Below are 23,384 nucleotides of genomic sequence, written 5' to 3' on the forward strand. Positions count from 1 at the left end.
AAAAAAAAAAAGGCAAAATGTGTATGTAAATGTTTTCTACTAAAAAGATTTCGGCCATTCATACATTTGGCATAGGAATGGCCAAATATATTTATATAGTGATATATTTTTGAACAAACATATACAGTTGTTGAAGAAATCAATGTATAGTTGAACAAACCCAATAAGTACTTAAAGGGATAGTTCACTTAAAAATGAAAATTCTGTCTTTGTTTACTCACCCGAATGTTGTTCCAAATCTGTAAGAGTTTCTTTCTTCTGAAAACAAAAGAAGAAGTTTTGAAGAATGTTGGTAACCAGACAGTTGACAGCAGCCACTGAATTTCATAGTAGGAAAAAATAATACTATGGAAGTGAATGGGGTCCATCAACTGTTTGGTTACCGAAATTCATCAAAATATCTTCCTTTGTGTTCAGCAGAACAAAGAAATTCATACAGGTTTGGAACAAGTAAATGAAGACAGGATTTTCATTTTTGGGTGAACTAACCCTTTAATTAATGACTCTTCTTGGCAGACACTAGCCGCGTTTCCATTACCCTTCAAATTGCGAATTGAAAATACGCCCAATGGAAACACGTCAATTACGCGAAAACTCCCATTTATCGCAAAAAAGTTTTTACGCTCGCATGAGGTGGTTTTTCAGGCAATTCGAAAAATAAATATTTAGCAAAACTGCAATGGAAACAGTTTTTACGCATTTACAGTCACCTGACTTAGACGACGCACTGTGTTTGGACAAAAGACAAGACAGAGCTCTTTAGTAAATTCATAAAAGACAAAAGAATTACAGGAATAATGGATTATAAACCTCAAATAAATGGCACAATCAAGACCTCGAAGCAGAAATGAGGGAGGAACACCCAGAAACACCTCATATGTGCTGCTCACAGTATAAGGGTCTTTCCTCACCATTAATGCTTGGATAACACACGTACATCCCACCATATATTACTACTTGTTTTTACTTGGCCAAAAACTCCTTGTACTAGTGTTAATTATATAAAACAGCACATTGAACGGTTTGAGAGATACTGCTGTGGTAAAACACATATTTAAAATATATGTGATATTTCTGACAATCATTGTCAATGATCAAAGCTGTGAGAGTCAACTTAGTATTATGTTAAGAGTAACACTTTAAAGGTGAGGCATGTAGTGAAGAAATAATACAATTATATATGGCAGTGTTTCCATCAACACATCTAAACCCAAAGAAGCTTTTCACACGAGACTTTAACAGCTCAAAAGACACTGATTCTTTCTCACTTTCACTGGATGGTTTCTAGAAGCTAAAAAAAGAGTGAGCTGAAATGCTGATGATGTCACGGTGATTGACACTGGTGGGCGTGCCTTATCTCATCAAACTGAACTCTTCTTCTACTGCTTATTCTCTCCATCCTCGTCTGTTTGGCTAATAGGAGGTGTTTCTCTTCCTGAAACAGAGACAATCACAGAAATGAATGTAAGAGAGGAATCTTGAAATCAATTCTCAAGTCATTCATGAGAAATCAAAATGAATGTCAATAATTTATGAATGTGCTCACACATGAGTATTACGTTTTCGCGAGGTGTTTTTTGACAAAGTGACATTGCCAACTACTGGCCAGGCATGCATATTACAGCCTTTTTTGTCATTTTCGCAGATCCGTGTGAACGGAGATCATTTTGACAACGTTGTCGTCTGTTTTTGTACATTGTTGTCGTGTAAACATACTTTAGTCATGCACCTTCTAGAACATGCAAACTCAAATGTAATGTAAAAAGTAAAATGTAAAAAATGACGCATTAAAAGCTTTACAACTTGGCCATTTCTCACAGGACAATCACTTTTCTATTCAATTACGTTCATTGATGACTGTCTGGCAGCATTTGTTTTTTGATTCTCATTCATATGAATGAAGCTACATCACCCACGACAGATCATGATCATGTTTTAAACAGAATATATCACCTTCTTTCAGCTCTTTCAGTTCATTTTGACGAGCTTTTCCATCTGATCCTGTTTTAACAACAATCACAGAGGAATTTGACAATGAAACTTTACATTCATTACACATGATGATCACTTGAAAACTAGAAATAAAATGAGGTCTAAAACAATAGTTCTTAAGCAGGGGCCGTTGAGCACTAGGGGGCATCTGCAAACCTTCAGTGGTTTAGTGTTCATACAAATGATCATTTTGTTTTATTTACAGGTCCAGTCAGCAGGAGTCTGGCTCTTTAGTAAAAAACATTCGTCAAACAAGTTGTGGACTGTAAGCAAACAAGCGCTTAAAACACACTTTCCACTCAATGGCATGGAGATTTGTATTTCAGTGTGATCAGGTTATGTGGACAAACAGGCTGTTTTCACCTGGCAGTAACAATCATAACTATACGCGAATACCATTGAATAAACAAACCCTTCTTACATAAAAAAAAAATCTAAATCAAAAGACTCACCCTGATCTCCAGCAGGTTTAGTACTGGGGTTACGGATTGCAATGCTCCTCCTGCCCTGTCGGTCTATGAATGTCTTGTTAGCAACCATCACTCGACTTAAGGCAGTCTCTGCAACAATCATGCGCCGTTCCCCTTCACCTTTCTCCATCTTTGAGACATCAGCACCTAGAAATAGAGAAATACACAGAAAAAGTAGACATTAGATCAAGTGTGTGTTTGCACACGAACCTCAACGATCGAAATTACTACACAGAAGTCACAGAGGATCACCAGGATTTTTAGGACTATAAAACACGTCAAGTGAGTAAGGCTTAACTCTTTATAGCTTGTCCACAAACAAATTTCAAATATGTAGATGTATGTTGTAACTTGTATGTTTGATGTGCTGCTACTGCTAAGATGTATAGTTTGTTGATTTGATTGGAATCTGTGGACCCCAGAAAGATGATCAACCACTGTGGGAGCTAAAGGGGATCTGAATAAAGAATAAAGAAAACTAAAGGATAGGAGATTCAGAGAGATTTAAAAGGAATATCCCGTCACGTGAGGAGCCTGTTCTTCCTCCATATTCTGTGTGAAGACAAAGACTTCATATATAGGAAGACGGCACACTCCGGTTACTCATGAATGGGAGAAAGTGCAACGTCCAATATTGCGAATAAGCCCCGCCTTCTAAATAACAGCCAATCGTTGATTAGTAAAGTCATCGCATCACTGCAGCTGAAGCTCCGGTTGCTATAGAAACAGGCAGACTCGCGCTCATGCCTGCGCATTGGCTAGTCTATCATGAAAAACAAGCTTGTTTTAACACTATTTGAACATAATAGACAAGCTTTATGAGACTGTTGTTGTTGTCAAGTTTCATTGGTGTTTTCAAATATGAAATGTAATCATAAGCTTCGTGAACAGTTTTGGAGAATTTGATGTTTCCCCATTCAAAGAGATAGAAGCTGCACTTGATGCCCGAGAGGCGTTTCAAAGATTACCTAATATATTATTAGAATAATATATCTAATTCTGTTCTGTGTGACTTCTCATTTCAGTAAATGCATAATTTTACCCCCGACTATACAGATTTTTATTGTTGTTATTTTAAGATTTTAACCATTAATTAACATGCAAAATGTATTTTGTTTGACACATACAATATGTGTATTGTGGGATATACCAGCTATAGAGATCAGACTTTATCAAGCTTATGGGTTTTAGCAAAGCAACACACTTCTTTTTCATTGAACATTTATTGTCGCACAACATAACACTTTTTACACTTGCTGTTTTAGTTGTAATACTCACATATTTCTTTTTCAGAGTTCTCCAGTTCATCAGTCAAGGCTGATCAGAGAAACAGAGAAATTCGATTATTGTGAATGAATAGATGATGTACAACGACAGTGATATGTAATGATAAACACTTTTAAAAAAAGGGGTTAATAGGCTAATACTTTAGCTTTTCATTTATTAGAGTTGAAAGAAATGTCTTCTCACAACATTTTTGGACATCTGGACCATATTCCAGGATGTCAATACACTGCAAAAAAAATAATAAATAAAAAAAAATAACTTTTCTTACTTAGTATTTTTGTCTTGTTTCCAGTCCAAATATCAAACATTTATTAAATCAAGATCCATTTACTAAAGTAGTACAATGACATAAGATATTAAGTCGTGTTTTCTGGGGAAATAAATACAAATTGAGTGAGTTTTTGTTTAAAACAAGCAAAATGATCTGCAAATGGGGTAAGATTATTAAATAAGCCAAGCTTATTTTTTTAAGCATCAACTCACTTAATTTTTATTGATTCCCCTGGAAAACAGGTCATAATATCTTGTCATTTTACTCATCTAGTAAATGCTTCTTGATTTAATTTTTTTTTTATATTTGGACCGGAAACAAGACAAAAATACTAAGTAAAAAAAAGAAGCAGCAGCATTTTTTGCAGTGTACAAGATACTGACTGAATCTGAATACTGCATCTCTTGATGGAAATAACATCACAATATTTATTTCCATCAAGAAGTGCATCAATTTCAAGATCTTGTATTGACAATGCAAGAGGTGAGCACTCTGTAAAGTCTCCTTCAGCACATCCCAAATACTGTCTCTGAATATCCTATCAACACCTATCACTTGACTTCTTCAACATGAATGCACCTTTCTCCATCTCTGATCTCAAAGTCTCTTCTTGTGTGACATCAGCATCTAGACACAGAGACATACAAAGCCAAAGTAGACATTAGATCAAGTGTTTGCATGTGAACATCAGAGATTGAAATCACTACACAAATATTACTGAAGTGATTTGATCAGTTTGTACATGATTTGTGTTCTTCATATTATGGTCTCCATTTTGGTTTGCGGCATTAAAAACAAAAACAAAAAATGTATCTAAATAGCTCAGGAAAACAGTTACGAATGCAGGTCAGCAACAGAACAGTGTAAAGTTTTAGCTGGGTGATTATCACAAAACCATTAAAACACCACAGAGGTAATGATTTTAAAAATAAAACATGTCATTTACTACTATAAACAAATGTTATAATGACGATAACGCTGTTCTCTACCTTGAACAAAAAGCAATTTTAACAAAGGAATGAATGGTTGTATTTTATTGCATTTTCTGTTGAAATTCTCATTTCCGCAACTTATGTGTCATTACCGCAACAGGTGTTCATTTTATGTTCATTTAATAAATGTAGTCATTTGATTTGAAATGCACATGATTAATATACATTATGTTCTTTCAGGTTTGCCACATCATTTTGAAAATATGTCAGGTTTTAATACAATATATTAAAAAAGTTGTAATTTGCAATAGCCATTGCGGTAATGAGAGAAATCTGTCAAAATCAAACAGAAATGTTAATTTTTAAATATGGATTATTTCATAGTTTCAGGTTTAAAACCGTGAAGATGATGTGAACTGTATTAGTTTTCTTAATGGTACTGATTTCTTCAGGCTGTAGCGGTAATGAGAATAGCCAAAAACATGTTTAATTCCAGAAATCCTGGCTTTCACCAGATTTCTGAGAGTCTCGTGTGTGGCGATCTTCAATGGTCTGCCATGAATAAAAGTGTGAAAAGTGAATCAAAGGTTTGTCTATTTGATACGGCACTAACAATGACCCGCGCAGCTTTTCTTGCAGGTGTTGTTTACAGTCACACTTGCAATAAAAGGGTCTGGAGAAAAGTATCAGAGTAAAAGTTTCAGTTTTCTCTTTAAAATTTAGTTAAGTCAACAAAACATTTATCCTATAAATGTCGGCTCAACATTGTGATGTCTGTCAGCCTATCGTCCCAACCCTGCAACAAAACACAATTCACACTTCTTGTTCAGAGGTCTCTTCTGCACCGGTCAAAGCTGCACATAAAAACAGAGAAATTCGGTTATAAGTGAGTGATCAGATGAACATGACAGAATTAAAGGGACTGTGTGTAGGAATTTCTCCCATCTAGTGGTGAAATTGTATTTTGCATTCAAACGAATAATGCTCTCCAGCGCCTCGCTTTTTTCATCTACGGTTGCCGTTATGTACCAAAAAGCTATGACAGGATGTCTTATAATAGCACTTAGAGTTTTCCTTCGGGTGAACTGGTTTGTTATTTAAAACAAACTGAAACTTGAAACAACGAAAAAAAGAATGTTACAGTATGAATTACTGACTGTGAAAAACATTAACTATGGTAATTAGTAGTAATGCCTTCTTTACTCGTTATATTTTTTGAAGTACGTGCATTGTTAGATATCATCATCATCAGAGCCTTCTCTATCGTTACTTTACTCAATAGCTGCTATTCATCAAAGAGCCTGTTTAACTTTTAACTATAAATGTTCTACTGTCTATATAATAAAGTACACAACCAAGCAATGAAAAAAAGCTCGTAATTAAGACCGTAACATTGACTTACCTGTCGAGAAGAAAGCAGGCAACTTCAGCGTCTCTTTTGAAAGCTTTCTCCTGCATTAGCTATCCCGACATTAACCCTTGTTTTGTAATCTCCGGTCACGTTTCCTTTTACGGTCTATTTTGGACTTTTTCGACGACAAGGACTCATCCTGTGACTCAGCATATGTATGAATGAACGGTGTATAAATAACCGTGCAGTGCAGCCTTTTAAACTTGCCGGGGCAGTGACAAGCACCTCTCACTGCTCTGCGCCTCCGCTTCTGCTGGCTTCAGTCACGTGACGCTGGCTCTGAACGAAAACGCGTTGTGGAAACGCGTTGGCCTAGTACTTTTTGTCCCTCTCTGCTATTATAGTTTTTCAAGATGGCGGAATGACATGGAAGCCTCCGTGGACCTACCCGTCCCATGTATATAAAAATAATAAATTCTTCGTTTACGAGGATTAGTCTGATCATTGGCAGAGGTATTTGTACACCATTGAGGACATATTTATTAATACAAATATTGATTTTAGATAATAAAATACCTAAAAAGCTACACATAGTCCCTTTAAACTCTGAGATGATACTGTGTGATTCTTCCTGTGCTTCTAATAAACACTTCATCATCTGCATGACTATATGTTGTGTGTGAACATTAGTTAAATCTATCGTTAATGTGAATTATCAATATCAGCAGCTGGGTTAAATGTTTGAAATTGTTTTATTTAGCTCAACTATTGTTTAAAAAATTATTATATTGCTTTCTTAAAATGAACCCAAAATTTGATGGAAATTAACATTTATTAACAGTGTTGAATGAAACACATTACAAGTAACTTGAGTTATGTAATCGGATTACTTTTTTCAAGTAACTATTAAAGTAACGCATTACTTTTAAATTTACAACAAAATATCTGAGTTAATTTTTCATTTATTGTTAATTTATATTTACATATATTATTGACTGACAGCTCTCCTGTCCCATGTTGAGATAAATCGTGAGTAAGTGCAGAGCGGTGAGTGTGTTTGTGTGTGTGTGTGTGTGTGTGTGTGTGTGTGTGTGTGTGTGTGTGTGTGTGTGTGCTGTGTAAACATGACGGTTGCTGTAGTTCTAGACTAAATGTTAGCATTTACTTATTAAAAGTAAAGTGGCACTGAATGACGAATATATCACCTTCTTTCAGCTCTTTCAGTTCATTTTGACGAGCTTTTCCATCTGATCCTGTTTTAACAATAATCACAGAGGAATTAGACAATGAAACTTTACATTCATTACACATGATGATCACTTGAAAACTAGAAATAAAATGAGGTCTAAAACAATAGTTCTTAAGCAGGGGCCGTTGAGCACTAGGGGGCATCTGCAAACCTTCAGTGGTTTAGTGTTCATACAAATGATCATTTTGTTTTATTTACAGGTCCAGTCAGCAGGAGTCTGGCTCTTTAGTAAAAAACATTCGTCAAACAAGTTGTGGACTGTAAGCAAACAAGGCTTAAAACACAACGGAATGGGGATTTGTATTTCAGTGTGATCAGGTTATGTGGACAAACAGGCTGTTTTCACCTGGCAGTAACAATCGTAACTATACGCAAATACTATTGAATGAACAAACCCTTCTTACTTTAAAAAAAAAAAATCAAAAGACTCACCATGATCTCCAGCAGGTTTAGTACTGGGGTTACGGATTGCAATGCTCCTCCTGCCCTGTCGGTCTATGGATGTCATGTTAGCACCCATCACTCGACTTAAGGCAGTCTCTGCAACAATCATGCGCCGTTCCCCTTCACCTTTCTCCATCTTTGAGACATCAGCACCTAGAAATAGAGAAATACACAGAAAAAGTAAAATAATAAAAATCTGTAATCATTTAACCATTAATTATCATGCAAAATTTATTTTGTTTGACACACGTGTGTATTTCGGGCTATACACTGCAAAACAATGCTTTTCTTACTTTGTATTTGTCTTGTTTCCAGTCCAAATATCAAACATTTATTAAATCAAGATCCATTTACTAAAGTAGTAAAATGACATAAGATATTAAGTCTTGTTTTTTTGGGGAAATAAATAAATATTAAGCGAGTTTTTTGCTAAAAACAAGCAAAATTATCTGCCAATGGGGTAAGAAAAATAATCTTGTTGCTGTTTGAATTAAGATTATTTTTCTTACCCCATTGGCAGATAATTTTGCTTTTTTCAATATCAACTCACTTAATTTTGATTAGTTCCCCCGGAAAACAGGACATACTATCTTATGTAATTTTACTCATCTAGTAAAAGCTTCTTGATTTAAGAATTTTTAGATATTTGAAAAAAAAAAAAAAAAAAATTGCAGTGTGCAAGATACTGACCAAAATCTGATGAATCTCTTGATGGAAATAACATCACAACATTTATTTCCATCAAGAAGTGCATCCATTTTTGTTCAAGATCTCGTATTGACACTGCAAGAGGTGAGCACTCTGTAAAGTCTCCTTCAGCACATCCCAAATACTGTCTCTGAATATCCTATCAACACCTATCACTTGACTTCTTCAACATGAATGCACCTTTCTCCATCTCTGATCTCGAAGTCTCTTCTTGTGTGACATCAGCATCTAGACACAGAGACATACAAAGCCAAAGTAGACATTAGATCAAGAGTTTGCTGCATGTGAACATCAGAGATTGAAATCACTACACAAAGATCACTGAAGTGATTTTATCAGTTTGTACATGATTTGTGTTCTTCATATTATGGTCTCCATTTTGGTTTGCGGCATTAAAAACAAAAACACAAAATGTATCTAAATAGCTCAGGAAAACACCACAGCGGTAATGATTTTAAAAACAAAACATGTAATTTACTACTATAAACAAATATTATAATGACGATAACGCTGTTCTCTACCTTGCACAAATAGCAATTTTAACAAAGGAATGAATAATGTTTGTATTTTATTGCATTTTCTGTTGAAATTCTCATTTCCGCAACTTATGTGTCATTACCGCAACAGGTGTTCATTTTATGTTCATTTAATAAATGTTGTCATTTGATTTGAAATGCACATGATTAATATACATTATGTTCTTTCAGGTTTGCCACATCATTTTGAAAATATGTCAGGTTTCAATAAAATATATAAAAAAATTAAGTTGTAATTTGCAATAGCCATTGCGGTAATGAGAGAAATCAGTTAAAATTATTAGAATGATTTCATAGTTTCAAGTTTAAAACCGTGAAGATCATGTGAACTGTTTTTGTTTTCTTAATGGTACTGATTTCTTCAGGCTGTAGCGGTAATGAGAATAGCCAAAAACATGTTTAATTCCAGAAGTCCTGACTTCAAACAGATTTCTGAGAGTCTCGTGTGTGGCGATCTTCAATGGTCTGCCATGAATAAAATTGTCTAAAGTATCTAAGTCTATTTGATACAACACTAACTATGACCCACAGCTTTAGTTGCAGGTGTTGTTTGTAGTCACACATGTAATTAAAGGGTCTGGAGAAAAGCATCAGAGTAAAAGTTTCAGTTTTCTCTTTAAAATTGAGTTAAGTCAACAAAATATTTATCCTATAAATGTCGGCTCAACATCGTGATGTCTGTCAGCCTCTCGGCCCAACCCTGCAACAAAACACAATTCACATTTGCTGTTTCAGTTGTAATACTTACGTATTTCTTGTTCAGAGGTCTCTTCTGCACCGGTCAAAGCTGCACATAAGAACAGAGAAATTCAATTATAAGTGAGTAATCAGATGAACATGACAGAATTAAACTCTGAGATGATACTGTGTGATTCTTCCTGTGCTTCTAATAAACGCTCCATCATCTGCATGACTATGTTGTGTGTGAACATTAGTTAAATCTATCGTTAATGTGAATGATCAATATCAGCAGCTGTGTTAAATGCTTAAAATTGTTTTATTTAGCTCAAATATTGTTAAAAAATTATTGTATTGTTTACTTAAAATGAACCCCAAAATTTTAATGGAAATGAACATTTATTAACAGTGTTGGGTGAAACACATTACAAGTAACTTGAGTTATGTAATCGGATTACTTTTTTTCCAAGTAACTAGTAAAGTAACGCATTACTTTTAAATTGTACCGAGTTACTTTTTCATTTATTGTTCATTTATAGTTAAATATATTGACTGACAGCTCTCCTGTCCCAGGTTGAGAGAAATCGTGAGTAAGTGCAGAGCGGGGTGTGTGTGTGTGTGTGTGTGTGTGTGTGTGTGTGCGTGCGTGCGTGCGTGCGTGCGTGCGTGCGTGCGTGCGTGCGTGCGTGCGTGCGTGCGTGCGTGCGTGCGTGCGTGCGTGCGTGCGTGCGTGCGTGCGTGCGTGCTTAAACATGATGGTTGTTGTAGTTCTAGACTAAATGTTAGCATTTACTCTTCTCACTTGCACAAAAACAGATTCAGTATTCATCAAATTGAATAAAAACAGTGCAATAATTAAATATATTAAGTTAAACAAATATACTTCATGTATTTAATCTCACTTTAACCAGTTAACCAATGTCTTTGCTGCTGATCTTCGAGGATCCAATTCAACCATACTAATAAGCAGAGATAACTTTAGACAAACATAACATTTGTGATCAGCCTGAAGCTTATTTCACTTTTGGTGTGAAAGTGTGTGCGTGTGAAAGTTTTATTAAAAACAATAACAATAATTGGCGAGCAGCAAACAGTCTCCTGAAAGACATGTCATGCAGACGTTCATACACTCATTACTTACGCAGTTGCTCTGGATTTTCAGGTTTCTTGCTTTCAACTGTCACGGCAGAGACAGAGAAATGAGGACATTATAAGTGTGTGAACAGATAAAGAAACACTGGGAAGATTCTGTGTTATTCTTCATGTGCTTCTAATAACTTTTTATTAATGATCCGCAAAATCTGTTAAATCCATCACCAACATGAATTATCAATAAACAATACTTTTCATAGCAATGCGTTTATTGGTTCAGGAGAGTTTCACACCTGTGATGTCTTAATGTTAAACTCTACTGTCAATGACGCAATTTTTTTCTCTCATTGCATCAGCTGTGATACTTACACACTTTCTTTATGTTTTCAGAGATCTCGGCTACGTGTCACAGCAGGACGTAGAAACAGAAATTAGGAGATAGGAGAAGTGAATGAACATGTCAGAAACACTGAGAAGATACTGTGAGATTCTTCATGAGCTTCTAATAATCACAAAATCTGCATGACTTCATATTAATGATCAGTAACGGTTAATGTTGTAAATCCCATGTTGTATGTGATTCAGTCATCAGTATATTAATCTCTCACAAGCAGAACATGTGGTGAAAAATTATACATATTGACTAAGAAAACTCATTTCTGCTGTAGCACAATAAAGCTTATTATCATCAGTTTTAATACGTACACAGTCGCTCTGAGATCTTCTCTTCTTCTGTTACAGCAGGACATAGAAACAGAGAAACTAGATTATAGTGATTGATCAGATGAACATGTCAGAAACACTGATCAAATCTCAAAATAACAGATCGAGAGTCAGCAGGACTGTGACTTTAGGCCAATTGGCACTGACTTTCAGCAGTTCTGTGAGATTCAATGGCAGAAACACAGATATTATTATTTTGTTTAAATAAACATTTTAGCAATCAGTAACAATTACTGTAATGTTGTATATGTTTTAGTCATCAGTATATTAATATCATGCAGCTCAATACTGGACAATCACCCACAAGCAGAACTTGAAACATTATAAATATTGACTCTGAAAAATCATTTAAAATCTACAGTAGCACAATAAAGTTAAATTGTTTTGTTGTATCAGCTGTAATACTCACGCAGTTGCTCTAGTTGTTTGGAGATCTCCGCTTCATGTCACATCGAAACAGAGAAGAATGAACAGATGAAACACTGAGTGATTCTTCATGAGCTTCTAATAATCACTTCTACTTGACTTTATATTAATGATCAGTAACAATTACAGTAAAGTTATGTGTGAACATTAAAGCATAATGTGAATGAATAAACAATACTTTCCACAGTATTTAGTTGTGAAATTAGTTAAGTGATGATGTGTCACTGAATGACGAATTATTGACTGTGAACAATTATTATTCATTTTGCTATATCTCATCCTGGACTGCATTTCCCATAAGGTGTTTCTCTGCTTATACAAGTCTATACATTACAATTCATTTCTGAGCTCTCGCTAGGATTCCCTGGGTTATGGTATTGATCTTTAGCCTGGTTTCCTGGATTTCAATGTTTGCCTTTGGTTTTGACCTTTTCCCAGCTATTTGGACTATGATTGTGGATTACCCATAATAAAGCTGTGTTTCCTCAGCACTAGTCTCTATTGTCGCACAATAAAACTCTTTTCTCTTGCTGTATCAGCTGTGAAACTTACGTATTTCTTTTTTACAGTCCTCGGCTTCGCGTTACAGCAGAACATAGAAACAGAAATAAGGAGATTATTAGTGAGAAGATACTGTGTGATTCTTCATGGGCTTCATCATCTGCATGTCTTTATATTAATGATCAGTAACAATTACAGTAATGTTGTATGTGTGAACATTAGTTAAATCCATCATTAATGTGTAATTTATGTAAACACTACAAATGACTAATGCTTGACCCCTAATAACACAAATAGACATAATCAGACACAGATCTTAATAAAGTTGTAAATTCACACACACACACACGCACACGCACACGCACACGCACACACACACGCACACGCACACGCACGCACACGCACACGCACACACACACGCACACACACACACACACACACACACTTTATCTCAGCTCACACATAACAGTTATAGATAATAGAGACAAACAAAACCCAGATTCTTAGGCCATGTCCACACTAATAAGTTTTCACGTTTTGAAAACGTGTATTTTTCTCTCCGCTTTGGCCTTCCGTCCACACTGAGACGGCATTTTTATTAATGAAAACAATGTTTTTTTTGTGTGTTTTTTACTCCAAAATGGATACATTTGAAAACGTCATTTTCACGTTACTGTGAAACCGGTGGTATTTAAAAACGATGACGTAAATTTAGTCATGTGACGCATATTGTTAAAACCTGTTTACAAGGGGTCTGCAACATGAAAGAAAGCTATTGTTTGTAACATGTACATGAAAAATCAAAAACATTGGACACAACTAAGGGAAACGGTCATGCAACAACAAGCATCACAACAGTAAAAGGATTATGCCCAAATCACTAAATCCGTATGTCCCATGTTTTATGTGATTCAGTCATGAGTATATTAATAGCACGCAGCTCAATACTGGACAGTCACACAGTGCATTAATTACTGTACTAAATCAAATACAGGCAAAACATATGGTTTACAAATAAGAAATATTGCCTATGAAAACTATTTTGTACATTTAAACTGTACCGTCGCACAATAAAGCGAACTTTTTCTTTGTATCAGCTGTAATACTTACACATTTTCTTTAGTTTTTCCGAGATCTTTCCTTCATGTCACAGCAGCACATAGAAACAGAAATGAGGAGATTATAAGTGACTGAACAGATGAAAGATCATGTTTACTTTAAAATACTTACCTATTTCATTTTCACAGCCCTTCGCTTCATGTTACAGCAGCACATAGAGACAGAAATGAGGAACAGATGAAGAAACACTGCGGAGATACTGTGTGATAATCACTTCATCTTCATGGTCTGTCAAAATTTCAGTAATGTTGTGTGTTAAAGTCACCATGAAATCACATCTGGCCGTTTTTTTAAGCAATACTTATTTGCATATTTTATATCTTCAGTCAAATGCTCCGAACAAACATAATCCTCTGATGTGATCCGAAATGCCATAAAAAAAGGAACAAGTGAATATTAAATTTTTAACGTTTTTTTGTTTTATATTCTCCAAACTATTGTCCAAAATACCGATGAATGTGTAATGCACTAGACACACAGACGTGTTAAAAAAAGATGTGGTTTTCGGTTCATTTATGAACTATTGTTTTAGTTTTAACACTTACCCAGTTCTGTTTCATTGATCTCGGCTTCGCGTCACAGCAGCACACAGTAACAGAAATTATTAAACTTTATATAAATGATCAGTAACAATTAGGCTACAGTAAATTTGTATGCAATATACATAATTTCCATAATCTTGCATCAGTTAAATCCATCATTAATGTGATTTAACAAAATAAACAATGCAGTAAAACTTAACAAAACAGCTCCATTTGTTAACATTAGTTCACTAGTGCATACTTATTTACTAATGTGACTATATTATAAAGTGTCACCAACGATACTTATCACTGAATTTATTGGTAAATATTAATTTATATATATTTTAAAACGACTTCAGTGATGTGTGACACCAGTAATGTTTTATATCAAACAATAAAGCAAAGTTTTCTGTTGCTGTATCCGCTTCAATACTTACACAAGTGTTTGGAGAGCTTCGCTTCATGACACAACAGCACATAGAAACAGAAAAGAGGAGATTCAAAATGAGTGATCAAGTGAACATGTCAGAAATACTGACAAAATACTGTGCGAATATATATATATATATATATATATATATTAGGGGTGTAACGGTTCACAAAATTCACGGTTCGGTTCGATACGATACACTTGTGTCACGGTTCGGTACGGTTCGGTTCGGTACGTTTTCCATAGGCTACAGCAAAAATAAATAAATGCCAGAGAAATTTCCTTGAATTCATTTTTTTTTTAAATTATTTTATTTAATGAAACTAACATCATAAAGTATGATTTTTTTATTTTTTGTTGCTTTTTTTACTGAGCAATAATGGAGCTATACTTGACTCTTCTTATGAGCATATAAAACAAAACAGCTCCTTGGACAAAATGAAATGTAATATTGTAGTAGAAGGCTAGTTATAAACAAAGGTTTATTTTAGTTCAGATTAACATTTGAGGGCAGCAATTGTATTCATAATGTCAAAATAAAACCGACGTAATGTTACTTGTAAGCATTATAGCCCACTATTCCTGACAAACTTCCATACCTTGCAGTTAGTGTTACTACAGCAAATCCATTCCACGGTGAATGTTGCTGATCTGTGGACACCGGCCAGTTCATTCATGGCACGATGTTTCTTCCTGGTTTCCACGTCAGCGCTGTTTGATCCGTTAATAACAGAGAAATGTGCATGTTTCTCACTAGATCTCGCAGCGATGTTATTACTTCAGTGGCGGATTCAAAAAGCTTTCTTTACTGGTCTGGATCTCTTAGCGCTGTGTGGTGTTGCTTCATCAGGCTCGCGCATAGGGCTCGCGAGTCCCGCTTCACAGGTCAAAACTGATAAACGGTCCACACAATAAGAGTAGCTCAGTTTCGTTCCTTACATTACATTTGCCAGTTGATGTTGTGGTCGTGCCAGCCTCTATGAGCGCGCTTGCCACCCGCGACGCGCCTTCATTTGAAATAACGAAATTTTGGTCGGCAGAAAAAATGGTCCAACGAACCGTTCGGTACGTAATGCGTACCGAAAACCGAACCGAAAGCCTCGTACCGAACAGTTCGATATGAATACGCATATCGTTACACCCCTAATATATATATAAATGTATTTATATCTTACAATTCTGACTTTATAATTCACAATTGTGAATTAAAGGATTAGTTCACTTTCAAAAAATGTTTTGCTGATAATTTACTCACCCCGATGTCATCCAAGATATCCATGTCTTTCTTTCTTCAGTCGAAAAGAAATTAAGGTTTTTGAGGAAAATATTCCAGGATTTTTCTACACAGAATGGACTTCAATGGCAACCACCTATACCAATGTTCAAAGAAGGTCCAAATGTCTGTCTCAATGCAGCTTCAAAGTCTCTACACGATCCCAGTCGAGAAATAAGGGTCTTTTCTAGCGAAACAATCGGTCATTTTCTAAAATAGTTGGTTGCCATTGAAGTCCATTCTGTGTAGAAAATCCTGAAATGTTTTCCTCAAAAACCTTAATTTCTTTTTGACTGAAGAAAGAAAGACATGGACATCTGGGATGACTTTGGGGTGAGTAAATTATCAGCAACATTTTTTTGAAAGTGAACTTATCCTTTAAACAAAAATGGCAGAATTGTGAGATAAAGAGTGAAAATTACCTTTATTTATTTAATTTTTATTTAGAGCCGGAAACACTTTAAAAATAAAGCACAGTAATGAAATAAAAATACTTTGTTCATGTCTACCACTGGTTGCATATGATTCAGTCATCAGTATATTAAATGCATGCAGCTCAATGCTGGACAATCACAAATAATGACTTATTCATTTATTTATAAGCAGAATTTGCGGCAAAAATAAAAAATACTGACTATGAAAAAATCACATTACACATTTAAACCATGCATATCAGCTGTAACACTTACACAAATGCTCTAGTTGTTTGGAAATCTTCGCTTCACGTCACAGCCGCACATCCAAACACAAATGAGATTATAAGTGAGTTTGTTGTAAATTCAGCATTTAAAACAGCGATTCATTCATGAGTTTATTAATGTCATGCTCAATACTGGATAATCACACACTTCATTACTGCACTGAATCAAACAAGCAGAACTTGTGGTGAAAATGATAAATATTGACTCTGAAAAATCATTTATAATCTACAGTAGCACAATAAAGTTAAATTGTTTTGTTGTATCAGCTGTAATACTTACGCAGTTGCTCTAGTTGTTTGGAGATCTCCGCTTCATGTCAGCAGCACATAGAAACAGAGATGAATGAACAGATGAGACACTGAGAGGACACTGAGTGATTCTTCATCATCTGCATGACTTACGTATGAGTTTCTTGAGTTCAGAATCACGGCGTCGACAGTAAATCCCGACACCAGCAGCCGCCGCCACAGCCGCCAGCATCAGAGCAACACATATCCCTGCCACCACTCCTGGAGGAAGACCTGGCACTGAAGAGACGAAGAGACACCTGGATCAACTCAAGTACTAGCAGAGGCTAGTGTTTCAGAGCTGTGCTGAAAGAAGAATACAACTCACCAGAGACAGTAACAGTGAATCTCTTGAATAAGATCCGTCTGTCACTAATGATCTTTAGTCTGAATTCTCCAGCATGTTCAGTTTCAAGGTCACTGATGGTCAGAGATCCAGTGTTAATGTCCATCTTCAGTCTGTTTCTGAATCTCCCATCGTCACCATCATAGTGTGACGCGTGATCGTCTTCTGTATCGCCTTTCGCGATGAGAGATCCTTCAGCTCCAAATCTCCACAGTATTAGATCGCGTTTCTGGAGTTCAGTGTCCGTGTGTAGAGTCTCAGAGTTTCCCTTTGTGGCTAACAATGCCTTTATTTCCTCATTATCTTCAACAGACTTGAGTGGAGATTCTGCAAAAGTAATATCTCATAATTTCATAACTGTTGGTTATTTATTTCAGCTTGCATATTCTCACAAATAGAGATCTAACGGTATGAAAATGTCATATCACGATTATCATTATCATCACGGTTTTGTTCAAATGAGATGAAAATGTTCAAAAAGGACCGATACGCACACTGAAAATCAACAAACAACAAATAAAATTAACAGCTCTATGCACTTCTTTAAAGCTGCAGTAAGTAACTTGTTTGTGTTAAAAATGTACAAAATGTATATAATGAGTGAGTATCATTACGATACGCCTATAATAGTGTTTATATTGGGACTATTTTATATGGGTCGGTGCCACTGCAGAGAAAAAATACAAATAAAAATTGCGCAAATTGAAATTGTGAATTGAAAATATGCCCAATGGAAACACATCAATAGGCGCGTTTCCATTACAGATTTGCGCTAAACTTTTGTGATTTTTTTCTAAATGTCGACAAAAAACGATTGCGAAATGACGGTGTTTCCATTAACCGATATAATGCGACTAAAACGTAATTTGTTCCTCTCGCGATCAGTAAAATCATTCCAAAAACCATGGCAACGGACGTTGGTAGGTTTATGTACTAGCCACTGCACTAGCCATTATTATTAATCGAAGGAGATGTATGTGTGTTTTGCAATCATTAATGGTAAGGAATGACCCTTATACTGTGAGCGGCACATATGAGGTGTTTCCATAGACAGTATATAAACTGGACACAGCGACCCCATTGGATTCAACAGAGACAAGTGAAGTCAATTAGAAGCACTAACTTCCTGATGGTCGAGCGTACTGCGCAGACTCAAACTGAGCTTGACGACGTAGATGTGACGTGAGCAACCCGTCTATCTACTAGTAGCTGTGCCAAGAGAAATCTGAATCATTCCCTTCCGAAACTTGCAGAGACAGAGATCGTGAGTAGGAGGTGTCTATGAGCTAGAAGCAGGAGAAACTTTTGCTAAGTATTCTGATTAATTACTTTGTCATTTTGCCTCCACGTCCCCCCGATTGCCCGCGAGCTTCTCCTCCTGTCCATACGATAATATCTCTACTGTGCGACAGAGAGTCGCGTGTTATGACGCAATCGTTAGCCTATTTTTACAAAAACTGCTTCTATGGGGCCATAACGTAAGATACAAGGTAATGGAGCCTTTTATACATTTTCGTGTTTCTTTAGAAATAAATAATGGACAAATTGAGTCTTTAAACGCCTCAGATGTAAAGTTATTCGCTGTCAAAGTGACGCCAAAATGAATGGGAGTCAATGGGATGCTAACAGCAGGTGATGGTCCGCTAGCCAATGGCGGCGCTCGGGGAAACTTCAAAATAATATGAAACCCTGCCCCCCTGGGTGTTTCTGGGTGTTTCTCCCCCATTTCTGCATCGAGGTCTTTGATTGTGGCATTTATTTGAGGTTTAGAATCCATTATTCCTGTAATTGTTTTGTCTTTTATGAATTTAATAAAGAACTCTGTCTCGTATTCTGTCCAAACACACCGCATCATCTACGTCAGGTGACTGTAAATGCACAAAAACAGTTTCCATTGCAGTTTTGCTAAATATTTTTTTTTCGAATTGCCTGAAAAACCACCTCATGTGAGCGTAAAAACTTTTTTGCGATAAATGGGAGTTTTTGCAAAAATTACGTGTTTCCATTAAGTGTATTTCGCAATTTAAATTTGCGCAATTTGAAGGGGTAATGGAAACGCGGCTAATTTCACAAAAACTCCCATATATCGCAAAGAAGTTTTTACGCTGGTTTTTAGGTGGTTTTTCAGGCAAATCGAAAAAGAAATGTTTCGCAAAACTGCAATGGAAGTTTTTTTCCCCATTTACAGGTCACCTGACGTAGGTAAAAGTCGATAATTCTTTAAGGATGACGCGGTGCGTTTGGACAGAAGATGAGACAGAGCTCTTTATTAAACTCATAAAAGACAAATGAATTACAGGAATACTGGATTCTAAGCGACAAAGAAATGCCACAATTTATCAAGATCATGAAGCAGAAATGAGGGAGAAACACCAGAAATGCCTCATATGTGCCGCTCACAGTATATGCGAATTTACTTGCCATTAATGCTTGGAAAACACGCATAGGTCTTCTTCCATTAATAATAATGGCTAGTGCGGTGACTGGGATATACATAAACCAACATCCATTGCCATAATTGTTGGAATGACGTATTGTTTCACGAGAGGAAAAAATTACGTTTCAGTCGCATAACATCGGTTAAAGGAAATGGTGTCATTTAGCAATAGTTTTTTATCGACATTTGGAAAATATCGCAAAAGATTTGCGCAAATTTGTAATGGAAACGCAGCTATAGACATTAAAAGAGAGAAGTTAGTTACACGTGCAAAAGTTACATCTTGCAGCTTTAAATGATATGACTGTCGTCTATTGCAACATATTATAATAACACAGCGCACATCCACCGCGGGCGCACTCTCTCGTTTCATTCAAATGCAGTTTGCCTACTCACAAAGAAGTTCAGATTTAATTTACTCACCTTTCACAATAACTCTGAATGTCTTGGATTTGGTCCCTACACTGCTGATACTCTCTACTCTATATTCACCAGAGTGTTTGATTCTGACGTTCCAGAGGGTGAGAAAGCCAGTTTGATCCAAATTAAGTCTGCCACTAAACATCAACTGCACATCACTATATTCCACTTTGCCAGTTGCTTTGTTAATTGTTGCTATCCTAGTCTCATTAACTCTCCACTCTGCCAGACCATCGCTCTGTGTTTCAGTAAAATCAGCCTGTAGAGTGAGAGAATCTCCCTCGATCGCCGTCTTCACTTCATCTGGATCGACATCAAACACGCCTGCAGAACACATGCAAACACCAAGAGATGGAACATTTATACATTTACCAAGTGCTTTACCTTTCATCAACAACCGGAAAAAAAAAAAAAATATTTTTTTTTAATTAAACTTCTCTCATCATTTACTAAACTTGTTGGAACTTGTTGTTCCAAACTTGTATAACCAGATTTTATTCTGTTGAACACAGAATATATTTTAAAGAATGCTAGTAACCAAACAGTTGTCGGTGTCGGTGGCCATTGACTTCCATAGACTTTATAGGAAAAAATATAATAGAACAAGTTTCCATAAACGTTTTATTCATCAATGAATCATGAAAAAAGTAACGCAGGTTCCAATCAAATATTAAGCAGCACATCTGAAATTGATAATAAATCAGCATATTATACTGATTTCTGACACTGAAGACTGGAGTAACTCATCTATGATGAAAATTCAGCTTTGCACCACAGAAATAAATAATATTTTAAAGTATATTAAAATAGAAATCCATTATTAAAAATTCAACAATCCATATTCACCTTTCAGATTTCACTTCCAAAATATTCATTCTGTTTAAAAACACAACCTATAATATTCGACCGGCAATTTTCGGTCAATTTTATTTCGCTTCCACAAAATAAAGTGGTTCAAATTCGACTATCAATTGGCAATCTACTGATATTCCTGCCGTTCCCAGATGTCAAATGTTGAATTTTCTGTGTTAGTCGACCTCACCAGAAGGAGGTGCAAGCGGCTGTTGACGAAGAAAACTACTAAACTAGAGCAATGGGTGAGAGATTCATTCATTCATAAAAACAGATTTACAGAAATGGAGCAAGCCGTAAGTATTTGTGATGATTATCAGGGCCAGAATATGGAAAAGCTGATAAAGACCCAAAAGCGGTGTTTACATATAAGTCTTCACAGTTTGTACATCTAGAAATCTGATGTGTTCCAGTTTGGGTCCGTGCAGGCCTTAAAGGGCCTAAATATTCTGTGTGATTAATGTTAGACAATATTAAAAAAAGACAATCACCCAATGCTTGACTGAATTACTTTAATCGATTTATTAAGAATCGGTCTATGGTTAATTTATAGAATGAAGGCTTAATTTCTTTTTTGAATGCTACTGTTAAATAGACCTATTGTAGCTGCAAAAATAAAGCACTGTTTATTTTATTTGTATTATTAGTATTTGTTATATTGTTTGTAATTTGCATTTTTGCTTCTTTTTTTAATAACAAAGATAAAATTAAATGAAATATCTGTATTGTAATTATAAAATTACATTTAAAAAATATTAAATGACTCCTATCACGAAATGTGATTTTGGTCATCCCAACCTGTTCAGAATTGTAAAAGGTTAGTGAATGTTAACATGATTGATAATAATGTCCTCTCTGTAAGTGCGTTCACACTGACATGTAATTATTATTATTATTATTTATTTATTTTTAAAATAAAGGGGAGGGAATGGTCAAAAAGCAGGGCAGGAACATGCTGGTCAAGTGAGTTTTTTAGTTTTTTTCAAATTAATTTATAAAACAATGAATTGTAAATTCTGTCATATTTTTCAATTACTTCTATTATTTTCGTTTTTTTTTTTTTTTTTTTTTGTGGTTATCGATTCAGTATCGAGGTATTTTAATCTGATATCATCTCACAGTCATAATTTTGGTATCCTGACAACACTAATCTGCTAGATGTATTTTTTGTTTGTTCATCTGCACTACGTCTTCGTGCTACGACATTTAGAAGATGTCTTTAAGATGTTTGAGATTTAGAATGCATGTAAAACTGCTTTTCTAACTGAATTTAGTGGAAATACAGTGTGTAACATTGAAGTTATTGATCCGGGAAAATGGAATCTGTGAATATGTTGTTAACTTTAATAAACTAGTTTCCTTTAAAGCAGAATATTTCGTTTATGTTTGGAGGATAGGTTCCTATAAAATTCGTTTAAAATACGTCCTTCATAAGCAAAGGCATTTAAAGACAGCACTTGTCACACCTGACAGGTAAAAAGAGAAACCGAAAGCATTGCAGAATTACAGAATTCAAACACTTACCTTCTATGACGAAGCAAAATACACAAACAGAAAACACGTTCTTCATTTTGATGATAAGCTGAGTGAAAGGTGAGTTTGATAAGGACGATTATGGCAATACATCTCCACCGTTGTGCCTGAGTGTTTGAGATTCCAGAACCGCACCCACCGCCGAAATCCCGCACTGCGCCTGCGCAATCGCTCCTGTGACTGGGCCGTCTTAAATGTTGTCAGTTTGGGGGAGAGCTGTGAAAACAAGACCCAGGTTAATGAATGGAAATTAATATTATATATGTTCTGTTGTATGATGAATATTTATATATGTAATGATGCTGAAGATTATATGATTACTCTGTATATTTTACTGTATGCAAATATAAAGTAATTCATGTTAATATTCACCTCCGGAAGCACATGGTAGACTCCATGTGGGAATGTGAGTATTTCTGTGAGTGTGTATTTTCTTTTAGTAGTGATGGTTGAACAAAGCTTTGTGAAGCATTGAAGCTTTCCTATCAGTTAGTCGGGTGCACTAACAAGGGCGCTAAACAAACAGTAAACACAGCATTCTCAAATAGTTAACTCTCACTAGCTGGGCTCCATTACACACGCAATGTGTATGTCTATTTATCGTAGAAGAAGCGCAACAAATTAAAGCGAAGATGATGAACGAACGACAAGGAAGCACATAAAACGAACATACATACACAAGAATAAATACAAACAAGGGTTTGTTGTTAGTTTCCAGCAGCACAGCAGCTCCAGACAAACAGTGACACACAAAACTGTCCTGTTACTATAGCTAATATTACAACAACAGCATATCTTGTTT

General features: G+C 35.6%; 1 protein-coding gene across 5 annotated transcripts; it reads right to left on the reverse strand.

The window, feature by feature from the left end:
- Nucleotides 1-19: 19 nt before the first annotated feature.
- Nucleotides 20-22,743, reverse strand: LOC309499904 (uncharacterized protein). Of its 5 annotated transcripts, XM_082171430.1 has the most exons (21): nucleotides 22,574-22,743; nucleotides 20,201-20,521; nucleotides 17,323-17,667; nucleotides 17,109-17,234; nucleotides 16,987-17,016; nucleotides 16,696-16,725; nucleotides 14,741-14,761; nucleotides 14,325-14,348; nucleotides 13,891-13,914; nucleotides 13,771-13,800; nucleotides 12,712-12,735; nucleotides 12,143-12,172; nucleotides 11,716-11,742; nucleotides 11,380-11,409; nucleotides 11,060-11,095; nucleotides 9,989-10,027; nucleotides 8,885-8,932; nucleotides 4,600-4,647; nucleotides 2,445-2,609; nucleotides 1,954-2,001; nucleotides 20-1,435 (listed from the first exon to the last, which is right to left on the reverse strand). In XM_082171430.1, exons 1-21 carry the CDS (start codon nucleotides 22,617-22,619, stop codon nucleotides 1,380-1,382), a joined length of 1,548 nt encoding a protein of 515 aa, XP_082027556.1. In that variant the 5' UTR covers nucleotides 22,620-22,743; the 3' UTR covers nucleotides 20-1,379. The 5 variants fall into 5 exon arrangements, with proteins under 5 accessions (XP_082027556.1, XP_082027558.1, XP_082027559.1 ...); XM_082171432.1 differs by lacking the exons at nucleotides 2,445-2,609; nucleotides 4,600-4,647 and adding an exon at nucleotides 7,985-8,149; XM_082171433.1 differs by lacking the exons at nucleotides 1,954-2,001; nucleotides 2,445-2,609; nucleotides 4,600-4,647 and adding exons at nucleotides 7,509-7,556; nucleotides 7,985-8,149.
- Nucleotides 22,744-23,384: the final 641 nt, after the last annotated feature.

The sequence above is a fragment of the Leuciscus leuciscus genome (genome assembly GCF_965113295.1).
Source record: "Leuciscus leuciscus genome assembly, chromosome: 1".
In the NCBI taxonomy this organism is placed as follows: Eukaryota; Metazoa; Chordata; class Actinopteri; order Cypriniformes; family Leuciscidae; genus Leuciscus; species Leuciscus leuciscus.